The sequence below is a fragment of the Fusarium flagelliforme genome (genome assembly GCF_020744385.1).
Source record: "Fusarium flagelliforme strain FIESC 12 MPI-CAGE-AA-0113 chromosome Unknown B0J16scaffold_8, whole genome shotgun sequence".
In the NCBI taxonomy this organism is placed as follows: domain Eukaryota; kingdom Fungi; phylum Ascomycota; class Sordariomycetes; order Hypocreales; family Nectriaceae; genus Fusarium; species Fusarium flagelliforme.
In genome coordinates this window covers 405,474-420,553 of record NW_025763510.1, presented here as the reverse complement: position 1 = coordinate 420,553, position 15,080 = coordinate 405,474, and the positions used below count along the sequence as shown (strand labels likewise).

General features: G+C 47.4%; 5 protein-coding genes across 5 annotated transcripts; 2 read left to right on the top strand and 3 right to left on the bottom strand.

Moving 5' to 3' along the window:
* The first annotated feature begins 444 nt into the window (after nucleotides 1-444).
* B0J16DRAFT_349815 (uncharacterized protein) lies at nucleotides 445-2,289 on the top strand. The gene has a single exon (XM_046128960.1). The coding sequence runs from the start codon at nucleotides 535-537 to the stop codon at nucleotides 2,227-2,229; it is 1,695 nt and encodes a 564-aa protein (XP_045977610.1). The 5' UTR covers nucleotides 445-534; the 3' UTR covers nucleotides 2,230-2,289.
* A 935-nt stretch (nucleotides 2,290-3,224) lies between these two features.
* Nucleotides 3,225-4,385, bottom strand: B0J16DRAFT_349814 (uncharacterized protein). The gene has a single exon (XM_046128959.1). It carries the CDS (start codon nucleotides 4,230-4,232, stop codon nucleotides 3,369-3,371), a length of 864 nt encoding a protein of 287 aa, XP_045977609.1. The 5' UTR covers nucleotides 4,233-4,385; the 3' UTR covers nucleotides 3,225-3,368.
* Nucleotides 4,386-6,779: 2,394 nt separating this feature from the next.
* On the bottom strand, nucleotides 6,780-11,771 carry B0J16DRAFT_365095 (ankyrin repeat-containing domain protein). Its single transcript, XM_046129990.1, has 8 exons — nucleotides 11,337-11,771; nucleotides 11,243-11,289; nucleotides 11,006-11,176; nucleotides 10,932-10,956; nucleotides 10,333-10,866; nucleotides 9,934-10,279; nucleotides 8,046-9,903; nucleotides 6,780-7,990 (listed from the first exon to the last, which is right to left on the bottom strand). Exons 1-8 carry the CDS (start codon nucleotides 11,750-11,752, stop codon nucleotides 6,861-6,863), a joined length of 4,527 nt encoding a protein of 1,508 aa, XP_045977608.1. The 5' UTR covers nucleotides 11,753-11,771; the 3' UTR covers nucleotides 6,780-6,860.
* Nucleotides 11,772-12,923: 1,152 nt separating this feature from the next.
* On the top strand, nucleotides 12,924-13,951 carry B0J16DRAFT_188410 (uncharacterized protein). The gene is made up of 2 exons (XM_046122751.1): nucleotides 12,924-13,389; nucleotides 13,439-13,951. The coding sequence occupies exons 1-2, from the start codon at nucleotides 12,986-12,988 to the stop codon at nucleotides 13,785-13,787; spliced, it is 753 nt and encodes a 250-aa protein (XP_045977607.1). The 5' UTR covers nucleotides 12,924-12,985; the 3' UTR covers nucleotides 13,788-13,951.
* A 163-nt stretch (nucleotides 13,952-14,114) lies between these two features.
* B0J16DRAFT_324766 (uncharacterized protein) lies at nucleotides 14,115-14,801 on the bottom strand (the record flags this gene model as incomplete). The annotated part of the gene is made up of 1 exon (XM_046125849.1): nucleotides 14,115-14,801. The coding sequence occupies one exon, from the start codon at nucleotides 14,799-14,801 to the stop codon at nucleotides 14,115-14,117; it is 687 nt and encodes a 228-aa protein (XP_045977606.1).
* Nucleotides 14,802-15,080: the final 279 nt, after the last annotated feature.

Here is a 15,080-nt window from a genome sequence, read left to right as displayed (position 1 = left end):
TTCATGTGACAGTAGAGCCTCATTGAATACCTCAAATAACATTTGGAAATTGTTCGCCGTTTGATGGAGTCAATCCTGACCAGTAAGCGTGTATTTTCAACTCGTTTGGCCTGCCTGCAGACGCCTCGCGTGAATAAATGAATCACGAGCATATTCGTGCTACATGAGAACCTCATTCGGTAGAACACCTTACGCCACGGGCTGAAAGAACTGCTGGCCATTTGGTATTGGCTATTAATGCTTAGCCAGTGATTAGTCAGTGCTGCTCGGTTATTCTCTCCGCATCTGGTCACCACTGCGCAGTTGGTGTGACACAGTTAATTTAAACTATTGGCCCTGATAAATGCGGCTCTTTTGGCGGTGAGTCAGTAACTGTCATGTTTGTTTTCTCTTCTCGCTTTTTCAGCCTCATTGTTGCCTTCTTTCCTCTTACCTACTCCGCCTCGCAACTTCTTCTACCCCAATGCCCATATTCCCCCTGGGCGCACCTACATATCCGTCATCTTTTATCACTAAGATATCATCACCATCCGAATGACTGACCTCGATAAAATTCGGAATGCCATTGACGGGCGCATCTATGGCCCCTTACAGGGCTTCTACGACGTTTTCTTCCATAGCAAAGCCTGGTATCGAGGCTTGGAGCCTCTGGTCACGACAGGCGACCCAGGGTTTTTGCATCTGTCCTCATCAGGAGGCTCAACCATAGACCTGGATCATTTGAACACTCTTCTGGAAGGGCTTACAAAGGACCACTGTCGTCAGTACCATCGACCCACGACAAGTCGCCAAGTGTCCGAAACCAGCTTCTGTCTGGTTGAACGTGGCGGGATTCCTGATTGGAGTGGAATTATGATGATCGGCGACATTGATGGCGACAACAATCCTAGAAGCTATCAGCAAGGTCTAGCAGACCTTATCTCCCTGGCCGAACATGTTTTCGAAGCTCAGCCGATTCGGAGGTTTTTGCATGGTATTTACATCCGTGGCTGTGTCGCTGAGCCATGGGTATTCGATAGAATGGGTCTGTACAGCGGTCAACCTTTCGATTTATCTAAGGACGGACCTCGACTAGCCATACTACTTGTAGGCTACAGCTTAATGACCAACGAGGAGCTCGGGATGGATACTTTCATTCACAAAGATAACGGACAGAATTTCATTCGGCTCTCAAATAGCGACTCGGAAAGATTGTTTCTTGAAACGAGGCCATTCGTTACCCCACGACAGCTGATAGGCAAGGCAGTCGCTTGCTACAAAGCTAGATCAGATGATTCTGAGCCATGGAAGGCCGTTGTGAAGTTCTGTTGGAAGTCGGAGAAGGAAGAGATGGAGCAGAAGATCCTCCACCTTGTTAAAGAGAGAAAGGTTTGGGGAGTTATTCAACTACTTGACGAGGGCAATATCGAGAGCATAGCCAGTATGCATCGAGGGCTCACGCTCGGTGTTCCACGGAAGCTGACCATGGACAAAACGATCAGCGATACGGGCCTGATTGACAGTCAGACCATAGTCGGCCACAGTGAGCCGCTTCAGGATAAGAGGTCCAATCTCGATGAGTCACGAATGTTATCATACACGATAACCTCTCCTTATGGCCGCCACATCATTGAGTACACCTGCATCAAAGAGTTCCTCGTAGCACTACGAGACGCGATCAAAGCACACAGATCCTTATACACAGCTGGACATATCCTCCACCGAGATATCTCCATCAACAACATCATCATCACAGAAGCAATGACCCCAGAGGAGTCACATGGGACGCTGATAGATCTCGACGCTGCACTCGACATGACAGCCGAGAAATCTTCCCAAAAGACAATTACTGGTACAAAGCCATTCATGGCAATTGGGTTACTACATGGAGAAGAAAACGCATACCAGCATGATCTCGAATCCTTTTTCTACGTTTTACTATTCTCTGCTACGATAGATAGAAAGGTCGGACTTCCGCCAAATACACCTCTACAAAGGTGGGTGGTAGGAACTTGGGCTGAGCTGGCGGTTCAAAAAGCCCATGATCTTGCTGATCCTAGATTTGATGAAGTCCTTGCTGGATTTCAGTCTGATTTTAGGGGACAAAAGGGGCTGGCTAGGGCGCTGAGGGATATTATTATTGGGAAGATGATTTCTAGTGAGGATGAAGAGGGCCGGTTGTTCGATCAAATCATGGAGACATTTGACCAGGCTATTGCGGAGCAGTATAAGGAGACGGCACAGATCTAGAATAGTCATATCTGTAGGAGATTTAGATTCCGTTTCTGCAATTTAGATGCGAGGTTCGCCTTCTCGGAGCTGAGTGTTTTAAACTAGAATTGCTGCTTTTGCTAAGATCGTTAGATATTACTAATAAATACTATCTGGAATCGTTCTAGAGCAACCGTAACCGGAATAGGAAGCAAGCCTACAAGGCTCTAAAGAAGCTTGTTAGAGACTACTTAGTTTCTGTAGCTCTGACCCTAGCTCTAGTACAGGCTAGAGAGTAGGATGTTAAACTCGATAATGCGCAATCGGAAGTGCAGAGAGGCAACGAGAGTGAACATGACCTCGATGGTGTTTCTAAAGCTTATGAGCTGGAGTGTCGGAACTATGGTTGCGATTGTCAACATGCTAACAAAGACTCTGGTATTGACTCATCTACACCTCCCGATCGTCTCGCGTTGGATACACAGGACATCCAGCTATGGAAAGGCATCTTGGAGGATAAGGCTATGTAAATTGGAGAAGATCGAATTTTGCTCGCCTTTTCTGCTGCAAAGTTTAGCCAAACTCAGTCACCTCTCCTTCTTTTGACCCCAGCTGGACACGAAGCAACACCACCAAACCTTCAAAGGCTGCTTTATAACCAGGCTTACGACAACCTCAAAGTACGCGAGCCCAGGCCAAGGGAGTTAACAGGAAGCAGAAGAGCTTGGATCGGATGGATTGACAGGAGCTGAAATTGGGTTCAGGGAGGCGCACCCGATTACGGTCAAGGTTGTCTATGAAATATCTCTTTTAGACGCTAAGTAAAACCCTCTAGGGAACTCCAAGATTCTGGAGAAGGCAGAAAGTGGCGGAGATGAAAGACTTAAGAGGAATATACATATCAACAATACTAAATATCAGTACTTGACTGTCAGTTTACAGAAGGAGATTTAGTATTGAAGATCGTCCATTGAAGTTCCAAAGGAATAATAAAAGCTGGTCACATAGTAATCGCGAAAGAGAGTTTCAACAAACCAGTATGTATTACACTATCTACTCCTTCATATCCAATTACCAACAGCAGTCCAGCTACTATCTACTACCATAATCCATCGGAAGTCCACTCGGAAGACCTCTCAATTACTTGTCATTAAACCATTGATTGTCCCATTAACACCTTAAGCGGCGAAGCGAAGAGCTCGGCGGTTGTTCCGGTTACCTCGGGTGTTAGCGGTGTTGTCCTCCTCCTCATCCTCATCATCAACATTGTTGTTGTTTCCAGTGTTTCCGGCGTTGTCACCAGCGTTGTTGCCAGTGTTGGTGTTGCCAGTGTTGGTGTTGCCAGTGTTGGTGTTGCCAGTGTTGGTGTTGCCAGTGTTGGTGTTACCGTTGTTGGCGTCACCAGTGCTGTTGTTGGCATTGCCACCGGTAGCCTGGGTCATCTGAACGGGAACGACACCACCGAAAGGACCAGCTCGAGCAGGGTTCTGGCATCGAACAAGACAGACATTCTCCTCACCGGCAACGGTACCTGTGCACTCCTGTCCAGCAGGAATGGAGGCGACGAGAGGGAAGTCACCCATCTCACCATCTCGGTTGCGGCCACGGTCGTTGCCCTCAAGGTTGGTAGTGACCTGGATGTTCTCCCAAGAGTTGCCAGTACCATCAGAGTTGATCATGCAAGTGTAAGGACCGGCACCATCAGAGTTGACCTGGTGAACAGTCATCTCGATGCTGCCACCTTGGCTGACCTGAGGAAGCTGGTCGCCAGTCTCCTCCATGATGTCGGTAGTGCCCTGCTCGACATCGTTGTCACCACCGGCGAGGGTCTCACCGAGGGTGTCGGCAGAGGCGCCACGGAAGCGGGTGGCATCAGTCTGGAAAGGACGGCGGCGGGTGCCGTCACGGGGAGTAGAGGTGTCGACACCGAGAGCCATGCCGGAGCCACCAGCATCGCCAACGGCGTTGGTGATGACACTGTGAGCAGCTGCGAGGTCGGCAGCAACGAAGAGGGCGTAGACGATGTTCTTGACGGAAGGCATTTTGATGATTGTTGAGGTGATGATTGAGATTATTGAAAGTGAAGAGGAGAAGTAAGAAGATGGAGAAGTGATTATGGTAGTTGAAAGATTAGCTGAAAACCTGACCGGCAGGAGATAGAAGTGAAGAGAGTAGAAGAGTGAACTGGTTTGTTGAATGAGTTGTTGATGATGAGAAGAATTGACTTTGGGCAGAGAATCTGCATCCTTATATAGAGAATTTTAGGATATGTCTCTGACTCTTTTCCAATCTTGTCACCACACAGATATCACCAGACAGTAGAAGCCAAGACACCATCCGAGACATCCAAGAGCTTCACAATGTCATATTCGAGGCCTCAGAAACATATCACCACACATATCGCTGCACGCTTGGACTCGAATCACCCAACAAACATATCACAAACCAAACTTGACCAACGCTATGACCTGACAGCCAAGGCCCGGAATCCTCGTTTCCCGTTCGCACAGCCACTCTGTCAAACAAAACGTCAAAACGGCCATGATCCGCTCAGTCGTTGACGGCCGTTAGCGAACCAATCAGAAGCTACTGTCAAGTGCAGAACGCTAACTTGGACCCCGATCTACAAACAAGGATAGCGGCACGACGGCACATGCGAAACTGTTCATATTTCTCGGCTTATCCTCCTGAGGAGCCAATCGTATCTCAGACTCGTCAAGTTCCGAGATCTTGTTCGATGGGCCAATTGCGTGCTGCGATTGGAGTTTGGGGATTGAAGAACCCCTGTCGCATGGGGGGTTTCAGGTGGTTTGAGATGGAGGGGCTGAGCACAAAGTAACAGCGGAATTAAAAAGTCTGAGAGGCTGTGCAGTAGGGTTTCACGGCTGTTTAACGGGTAGCTAAATTGATCTTGGCTTGCAAAATTTGCAATTGAATGCTACCCTAAAGGACATCTTGTGATAGTGAAGAGAGCTTCCTAATTGTCGTTATCGCCAGTATGGGACTATTCCAATGTTAATCTTACGCTGGCAGAGTTTATTCAGCTAGAAAAATAAATATTTTTACAGTTTCTTTGTAATTTTAAATGTTATCTGGGGTTTATCAGGTGGTCCTGTCTTCTTGTGAAGAGAAGTACTGCGGCCGGTTTTACATCGTGGAAGAACAAACATAAACTTAAGATTAAAATTAGAGTTATAGTTAAAGATTAGACAATAAAATCAACTGAGATCAGTTTGAGACTCTTGCAGAGTAATTAATTTTTATTGAGCTATGAAATCAGCCTGTTCGTTCTGTTAATAGCATTGGAAAATATTTGCATTATTGTTGTATCGCTTCTCCCTCGACATGTATTGCCACTCTCTTTTGTCCTCCATTTAGAGAATTTCCTCACTGGAGTTCTCTCTTATCGTCCAAGACCATAGTCCTTATCTTCTCAATCCGGAATGGAGTCATCGACATAGCACATTTTGGGTATGCATATCATTAGCGCCTTTCTCAAGTGTGGAAAACACTCCTGGCATTCCCGTAGCCACATGGTCAGACTCAAATGGTTTTGCGCACAGACATCTGCAATAGGGCGGAAATGCTCGAAACGACGATATGTTTTCCTGTTCGATGGCAAACTCTATGGGGTTACTAGCGTGGTTCCAGGGGTCTTGGCTACACTCGGCCGTGAGACCTCCGAGCTTGAGATGCTCGTGACTAGGCTGCTATGGTAGCATGCCGAGGCCAGTTGGAGGGCCGAGTAACCGTCATGGCTTTTGGTATCGATATCAAGATCTGCAGGTTCTTGACATTTGGATAGATGGGGAAAGCTTGCAAGGGTTCCAAGCGAGTGCGAGTCGTGCGAGTATCCACCCGCAAGATGAAAAATTGGCTCAGACGCTTGGCAAGAAAAATGGTCGTGCTCGCGTCTCATCATTCTTCAGTACTCAGTGCTCCATTTTACGTTTGTAGAAGTTCGAAAAAGCAATCTCACAAGATTACCGCCGTTGATGACTAACTATGAAGCACAATTGATTGATATGAAACATACCTCAATTACTGTCTCATTGTCAGGTGCAATGCTCCAAATGCTGACTTTGTTCGTCGCAAACAGTCTTCTCATACCAGCCAAGACGCCAGCCTTGCACGCTCAGACAGTGAGAGGAACCATGCGGGGATCGTTATAATCGACAGATGCCTAGAGATATCCGCCAAGGTTCCGCACAGGGCAAGATCGACTATCAGTGCTCTCGCTTCTGCGCTAAGCGACCTCGGCAGGGGGGCTCTAATTGATAATGAGCCGGTAGTTATGGTAATCGTGGTCAGTGAGCTGTCTATGCTGACATGGAAAACCAGGATCCGACACGGAACGTTCGAATAAGCTGTCGCGCTATGGCTTATAAATGTTTTGCGTAAGATTTGATGTCAGGTCTGGACTTGGCGCTCGCAAGCTTCTCTGACATGGCTCGGTTCATGTGTGCGGTTAAATTGAAGACGGCACAGCTACCATCGAACACCTGTTGTCATCAGAATGACAACAGCAGTCAAATTACACGTACATCCTTCTGCTTAAAGTCTACTCAATTGAAGCAATGTTATACGCCCTCCTTGCGCAATCCAACGATGTGTCTTCTGTCGGTAAGTAGCGGATAATATCTTCCTGGAAACTAAAGGAGAAAAAATAGTTATTCAATCTGGGTTTGACCTCGAACAGCCTGGCTATATATCAATTGCGACCTGATTTCATCCCATAGCATTTCATAACCCTCCATCTTTGCAACAACACCAACTTTGATATCATCCGCGCTATCAGCGACTCGTGCTCCTGCATCAACCAGTAGTTTCAGCACCTCTAGTAGCAGGTGATCTGAATCTTCAGGGAAGCCTACTTCAGAATGAGGATAGTAAATTGACTCGCACAATGCCCTGAGAGGGAGCGAGAGGCTCGTCTCTATGTCATCCTCCCTGACCGCCGCATAATTGGGGTCAGCACCATAAGTCAGCAAGATGCGGACAGTGGCGACGGTATTGTCGGTTACTTGTCTGCGACTGCAGCTTTGGAGACAAACGTGTAACGGGGTACCTGTAACGGTTGAGCCATATTCGTTCACAGAAGATTGATGGACGTCCGATCCAGCCTGGAGTAAGAAGGCCACTGTTTCCGGAGCTTGCTGTTTCGCCGCTGCATGCAGTGCGGAACTACCTGAGTCATCTAAATAATGCGGATAAGCACCATGGTCCAGTAGCCTTCGTACCACGTGTGTGTTTCCACGGCTAGCAGCTTCGTAGATAAGCGTACGACCCGACCGCGTCTCACAGTTGATGGCATCAGTCTGGTGGAGGACCTGAAGGTAGCGAGTTTCCTCACTATCTATGGGATTATGGGAGGAAATGAGGGAACCTCCTTGGCAGAAGTAGTGTGTTGGCTCGGGATGAGTGTTCGCGTAAGTTCGAAGACAGCTCATTATGTCCCAGCTACCTGCTTCTTCGGAACAGAGCAATGCAAGCTGGAAGCAATCTAAACCATCTTTAGTTGCCTGGTAGGGATTGGCTCCAAGTTTGAGCAGGGTGTCGATTACTTGTATGCTAGCTGCTCTCTGTACGCAAAGGTGCAGAGGTGTTTCCTCCTTCCAATCGACTCTATTGATATCAGCTCCGGCGTCAAGAAGAAGCTGAAGTATACGGGTCCAATCATCCAGGGGGAGTGGCTGGAGTTCATAATGTAGCATTGTTCCATAACTGCTTCTGGGGGTTGAGACTGAGGCAAGCCTTTCTGACACCATACAGAGTTCGCGTATGAAGTCAGTATAGGAATCTATATTCGAATCATTAGTATCTTAGTGACTGTCATCAGGATTAATTATGCTTACTCAGCAAGTAACTCATATTCACAGGCTGTTTGATGTGTTTCAGCAGGCCGGCTGCAAAATCCCAATTGTCATGCTTCAAAGCTAATGACAAAGGCGTGTGCTTAGAAAGCGTTGCTCCACTTCCCCAATCACACACAGAATCCAGGGAGCTAGGGCTCGACAGCTCAAAGACGAGCTTCATGCAATCGCGTTGCCTTTCCCTCACAGATTGGACTTCATCGGCCGTCACACCTCTCCGGAATTCGAAGTAATTCCAATGAGCCATCCAGTGCAATGGCAGTTGGCCCCTTTTGTTTGGAGATTCTATGCTCAAGCCGGTCGTACACAAGATTCGGACAATGGTAGGATTGCAAGTCTGCATAGCGAAATGCATGAGGGAGTTCCCTTCCGTGTCTTCGATGGATGCTGATGCTCCTTTGGCTATCAATAGCTTGTACAGATCGACTCCTTTCTCTTCGATGGAAGCGATCATGAGATACATGATTGGTGTTCGTCCATCTTTGGCTCGAGCATTGATCTCAATTTTGTTAATACCCAGCAGCAGTTTTATTGCTTCTTCACGTTGATTTGCGCATGCTCTGTGAAGAGGTGTCATACCATACCCCCTGTCCCCATTATTGACATCTGCCCCCAGGTCGATCAAGGCAGACATACCCTCGACCCAACCACATCCTGCCGCTGAGTGCAAAAGCTCAAGGCCATCAATCCCAGAAGCCTTTACAAGTTTAAGATCAACTACCAGTTTGATGATGGGGAGGTCCTGTGACCGCACAGCGTGAATGAGCAGTCGATCCACAAACTCAAGAAATCCAACACCAGGCTTTCCGAACTCGTAGTCGCGGTCTGGCCTTGCTCTTCTTCCATAATCACCCTTGAGAATGTGCCCAAAAGGTCCATAAAGGAAGGTATCAAATGTGTAATAGCCCGGATTCATTTCCTCAGGTTTGCTTTCTTTCTCACGAAAGCTCTGCTTTAGAGCGTCGAAGATGGCGGAAAACATTTCGATATCTGTTCTTTCTGAGTAGAACTTGAAAGGACTCTCATTTGCCCTCTTTGTCAAGGCACAAGCTCTGGAAACCGTTAAGTCGTCCAGTGACGGTAGTGAGAGTACTGGCGACCTTTCGTACCGTTCAAAGCGTGTTTTAAGTTTTAAAAGCCGATTGATGATTTCGGTTTGACCTGCGGATACTGCCCAGTGAAGTGGAGTGAGTCCTTTAACGTCGCACCGAAATGGAGCTGTGTCATACCGCCACAGCATTTCGATGATATCCGCGTGGCCCTTGAAAGCTGCCCAGAATGTTGGTGTCCATCCTGCAAGATCCGGTAGATCAGGACTGGCTCCCGATCTGAGAAGAATCCTAACCAGACTCTCATGGCCCATGGATACGGCCCAGTGCAAAGGCGTCCATCCGTGAGAGTCAGTCTTGTTTAGATTCTTTTTCTGGGTGCTCAAAGTCCCCTGCCGTGAGTAGCCTAAGCTACGGTCAATATATGTGCTGAATCCCCAGAATGCGGCAACGTGTAGAGCAAGTACATTTCTGGGACTAGAGTCGAACACAGATTTGGAGATTGAAGCATCGAGATGGGCTTTGAAGTTCAAAAGTTGCCAAGAGCTCTCCCGGAGGACATCGTTATCTAAAAACTCTGAAAGCTGGTCAAAGCATTCTTCCTCAACTTCTTGAGCATGGTAGCCATAGAAGTTCGCGGCGTAATGTAGGAACGGCTGCTTCTGACAACGTTGAGTGATCTCCTCGTGGGATGTACAGCGGCCCTGGCGCATCTCATTTGTTGACATGTACGAGATGCAACTGCGAAAAATTGTTAGATGGGGGCGCTCGTCCATTCCTTCTGGTCGACTCTGGAGGAATCCTCGCGCAGTTGAGTGTACAAACTCCACTGTGTTCTCTGGTCCTGAAACAACAAGTAGTCCAAGGCAGGATGATATAATGCTTTTGGGAGTTTGAAGATCCTCAGGATCGATTTCGAGCATGCCTTCCTCGGTAGCGAGAGCATGTTGCAGTTCAAGTATTCGTAAAGGCTCCTTCACATGGCAAATGAGATTCAATGATCGCAAGGCGAGGTCCCTTAGGCCAGGGGCTTGCTTCAATATACGGTGGAATGTGCTAAGGTACGCCTCATCGTAATTAGCGGGTAACGAGATCAGGGCTTTTCGTATGTCCTTGATAGTCAGCAGGCTGGTGATGTGATCCATGATGAGCCGAGCAAGAAGGAACCTATCAAACTCGTCAGTCTATCAGCATACCAGATGACTCTTGATTGAACTTACGACCCGGCCGCCCTTTTCGTAATCGCAGAGACAAGATCTGACTTCAAGTTTGTTCCAATCAGCTCAAGATCAACTTCTCCGTGCTCCAGTCGGTGATTAACGTATAAATCCAAATCCTGGCTCGTGGCAGAAATTTCTACCCTTGTCTTCTTCCCAAAATGCTTTCTAATCTTTGGCAGGTCGCGAGCTGTTGCGAAGATTCTGACTCCAAGCTCCTGCAATGTCGACAGTATGTTCAAAAGTTTGGAAAGAAAGGGACATTCGTCAAGTGCATCAAGAATGATACAGGTGGTCATTGACTTGGCGATCGCCCCAAGAATACCCATCAGATCGGTCATCATTAGATCCTGGGACCCCTTCTCATACAGGGCCAGTGCCTCTTGGGGGATGACTGGGCAGCCGCGGAGTGTTTGGGCAGTCAGGCTACGGAGGACATTGCTCATAGACTCTTTGGGTCTGCTGCTGCTGAAAAAGTGTGAGGCGAAGACTGTACCAGGTAAATTGCCAGACTTTAAATCTCGAAGAATGAGTGCACTGTTTTAATTAAGTTAGTTTCACTGAGTCGCCAACTCATGCTTTACCATAGGGTGAAACCTTACGCTAAGACGGTTTTTCCAGCACCAGCTAGAATTTGTTCAGTATCCAGCAAGTGAATAGAGGAAGAGGAACTGACGTTTTCCGTATCCCCAAACGACAGGTGTTGAACCACTGCGCCAGGAACGATAGACATGGCTTGATAGAAATGTTTCCCACGTAGAGGGACAGTAATCCTCGAGGTGAGAGGTTGAAACCTGAATTGCGACATCCGACTTATACCAGGCAATTATTTCCTTTGTTTCGGTACCTATAAATACACATTATGGTGCCTTGCTCACTAGATAGAAAGGCGAATCCGTTGAGAAAGACTTACTGTGCCTGAAATCTTGCAGTTCTTTGTTCGTAGCAATTGCAACGGTTCTTCGCAAATGATCAGCCAAGATTCCCATACCAGCCGAGAGACCTACAAACTGTCGGCCTGCAAGGCAGATGAGAAGATGCCGTTGTAGCGATGCAGCATGTTGACTTTCTCCAGCAACTCTGATTCCGACAAGGGCCAAACCAGAGCGGCCATCTTGGCCCTGAATCTGCCATACGACACTTTTCTCTCCAACTTTGCCTTCAAATGTTCTACCTCCTGTTTGCAGTCGTTTAAAGCCTTGCTGAGAATCTGGCTATTCTGGCTGTTGAGCCTTCCAGCCTCGATGAGGTTCTCGAGCCGTAAAAGGACCGACGTGAGCGTTGCAAGCTCCCCGATGTAAGCGGTTAATGATTTAGGCGCTCCTCGAACGCTGGCGATGTAACTATAGCTGAGCTTGGTGACTTCTATCGCTAGACTTAGTAGGCCCGCAGCGCCGGAAGCGATACCGAGGGCTTCGGCCATGTTGCTTCTGCTGTTGTACTCACGGTTCAGTTGATGTTTTGGCTGCCTCTTGGTGATGACCAGCTGCGCGGGGTTTATTTCAGCTGAAAAGTTGTCTCACTTGCACGGGACTGAAATCGCTGTTGGCGTATTTAGAGCTCTTTTACTGGCCACAGAGCTACACATACACAGCCTTCAAAGGTGTGTTTTCCCAATTTCCGCTATTCCGCACGTATATTCCGCTGTATCGAAACCCTATTATTGGCCTATCTTTTACTCAGTGGCAAGTCAATACTATTTATATATGTAGTAAATGTCTGCACATAATAAGGCTTAAGTATTTCTAGTGGGAAACCACACCCTTGTAAGCTGTAATTAGCCTCGATAAAAATAGCTGATAACAGGGGTTGTTAGGCTTCCCCTCTTTCCAGTGGGAACTGCCTGTATTTGGGATTTGTGCGATGGGGTGACATTGCGGATATATGACGGTCTTTGACGCGCAAATATATGAGATAGACTCTACTAGATATCCCGGTTGTAGATTTTATATATATAGTGAAAAAGGCGACGCGTCTTTTAGAGTGGCATTCTAGTATGATCACTGAAGAAATTCTGTTATACTGAAGTTTAATAACAATGGTTACTACTGCAATTGTCTTTGGCTGTTGTGTTTATAGTCTAGTAGAGGCTGCAACATAAGATAAAACGGGTTCAAGGACTGATCTTTTTTTTAATGCAGTGTGTATCTGATTTTGCGATGACAGGAAAACCTTTTCTTGCGGTTTGTTTCTGGTGCAAATGTCGAATCGAGCATTGTCGTAGTTTATTTGCTAAAGACTCGACGCATTGAAGTTGAAATTAGTAGCGATACACAGCAGATACTCTGCGGTATTTGAAGAGACAATCAATCCCTCGTGATTGAGATCTTAATGGTTTCTCCAACACCAGTATTATCATGTGATGATGATAAAAATGGAAATTAACCTATACCAATTTAATTATGGGGTTCTTTCCAGAAAAGTAGATTCCAACCAATGGAGTAGGCTCATGGAACCGTTAGCGCGGTTATGGAAGACGCTAACGTCAATAGTTTATTGAATTATTGGCGATAATTCAGCCGCAGCCGACAGGGCCAATTTTGACAGACGCCATTAAATAGGGGAAATTTCTCAGAAGACTCTTTTGAATCGACGTTTCTTTAACCTCTCACTGTCACCTTTCTGCGCTGCTTTCAGTCGCTTCCATTCGTTCAACATGCTTCGTCGCTCGTTTCTAACTGTGGCGGCTGTGGCTGTCGGCTTTCTCGGAGCCGAAGCCGGCCCCTGTCGACCCACCGCCGTCACCAGCCTCACCGACGCCTCATCGACTGTCCTCTCTGACGCTACGACTGTGGCTTCAGCCACAAGCCTCCCCGAAACCACGTCCGTTGCTGTTTCGGAGATTGCAATCACTACCTCGGCCGAGACTACAATGGAAACGTTACCTGAAACCACCTCGACCACACTGGCAACCACTACAAGCGTTCAAGCGCCAGTTTGTGTGCAGACCCAGGTCATCATCAACCCAGGCTTCGACGATAGCACCTCCGATGACTTTGCACCTTGGTCAAGCAATGGCTACTTGGGTCAAGACCATAGTGTTTCTGGCCCCAACTCCCTGTATGTCTAGCCTTAGAATATCTTCATACTGATACTGATACATTACCAGGGCCTTCTGGTTCTACAACGGCATGGGCGAAGGGTACCTTTCCCAATCTCTGGACAACCTCAACGGCGAATACATGTTCTCTTATCGATGGGCGGTATTCTCGGTAGAAAACATGAATGGATTTTCATGCGAGATCACACCCTATATTGGGGGCTCCGTGCTTCAAGGGAGCTATCCCTATGAGCTGACCGGCTGGACTCCTGATAGCCAGCGGTGGTCTACTGGAGGTAACACTGTATCTGACGCTGAATTGACAATTAAGATCGCATGCAGCGGGGAATATGACTCGCTTACTATCAATTTGGAAGACGTCACTCTCACACGATTATGTGGCATCCAGGGTAGCTGAGTGGTTACTGGACACCTCATGTGGGAGTGTTAGCATTAGTGAAAGTAGTAATCATGGGCTTCACATCAAGCTTCGAATTGTAATCGATAATCGAGTATATATAGTTGACTTTGCTAGAGTTATGACATACATAGTATATGACAGTCCTTCCACATCATATCAAGGTCCCTGCGCCACAAAGTGAGTGATGCGTCTGACGTCAAGTAGAGACCGTTCCACCTTATGAAAATAAGAGAAACCCATGACTGAGCTATCGCCTTCGCCAAGACGATTGCTAGTGCCAGATCCATTATTGTTGGACTCTTAGGATGATGATGTCTTAAATCCCTAAAGGTCAGAGACGTGTTCCCCCATGATCCTAGAATCAGGACAGTTGACCTCCTGGAACGAAACAACAATAGACTCATCCTTGGTAGTGACCTTGAATTGCCCTCCCTGGATCTCCAAACCCTTATCATCCCGCAAGTTATCAATGTGCAACCTAACCTTGCAACGACCCAGAGCATTCTGATCTCGGTCGGCACAGTCATTGTCAACCCAGAAGTTGACGTAGTACCGATAAGCGCCTCCGCCAGGATACATGTTCTTGTTGCCACCAAAAGGAGGAGAGTTCGCAGCAACAAACTCTCCCCGAGGTGAGAAGGCATTACCATCGACGTCGAAAAGCCAGAAGCGAGCGCCGTTCCAGAGATCTTGGGAGCCTCTGTTTGGGTCGTGGCATTTTCCGAGATTCTGGCAGACCTTGAAGTGAGCGGCTTTGACGTTGGAGCCGAAGCCAAGGTAGTTCCAGCTTGGGTATGCTGGGAGATGGCCGAGGTCTTCGTTGTCTTGGTTCTTGATCTTGTAGCAGTGGCCGTACTGGATGGGGTCGGATGACTGAGGAATTGCCATGACGTTCTGGTCAGGAAGAACTTCATTGGCGTTGCGCTTGGCGCGAGGTGATGCCGAAGAGGGTTGAACTGCGGCGGTCAGGGCCAGAACGGCTGCAAAGGTTTCTTTGATGTTGCCCAACATGATGAGGTTCTGTCTTGTGGAGTGTGAGTTTGTTGGATGTAGTTTGGAAGTGATACTGGGCTTGAAAAAAGATGAATAGCTTGGAGATGGGATAACTATCTTTATAGACTTTCGACTGCCGATATCGAGATTCAATATTTACCTTGTCAAAACTCTCTACTCTCTCTGAAGACCCTAAGCACCCCACAGAGTCATGCCGTCCTAATGATCGTCTGCACGTAAAGAAGACAATGACGTTCCTTTCAGCTCCCATTGACAGTTGAGGCTTGCTGTGAACAG

Coding starts and splice junctions, on each gene's coding strand:
- B0J16DRAFT_365095 (XM_046129990.1), bottom strand. CDS start 11,752: ATGGCCGAAGCCCTCGGTATCGCTTCCGGCGCTGCGGGCCTACTAAGT. Junction 11,290..11,336: donor GCCTTGCAGGCCGACAGTTT/GTAGGTCTCTCG, acceptor TCATTTGCGAAG/AACCGTTGCAATTGCTACGA. Junction 10,280..10,332: donor ACGAAAAGGGCGGCCGGGTC/GTAAGTTCAATC, acceptor CGAGTTTGATAG/GTTCCTTCTTGCTCGGCTCA.
- B0J16DRAFT_188410 (XM_046122751.1), top strand. CDS start 12,986: ATGCTTCGTCGCTCGTTTCTAACTGTGGCGGCTGTGGCTGTCGGCTTT. Junction 13,390..13,438: donor GTTTCTGGCCCCAACTCCCT/GTATGTCTAGCC, acceptor ATACATTACCAG/GGCCTTCTGGTTCTACAACG.
- B0J16DRAFT_349814 (XM_046128959.1), bottom strand. CDS start 4,232: ATGCCTTCCGTCAAGAACATCGTCTACGCCCTCTTCGTTGCTGCCGAC.
- B0J16DRAFT_349815 (XM_046128960.1), top strand. CDS start 535: ATGACTGACCTCGATAAAATTCGGAATGCCATTGACGGGCGCATCTAT.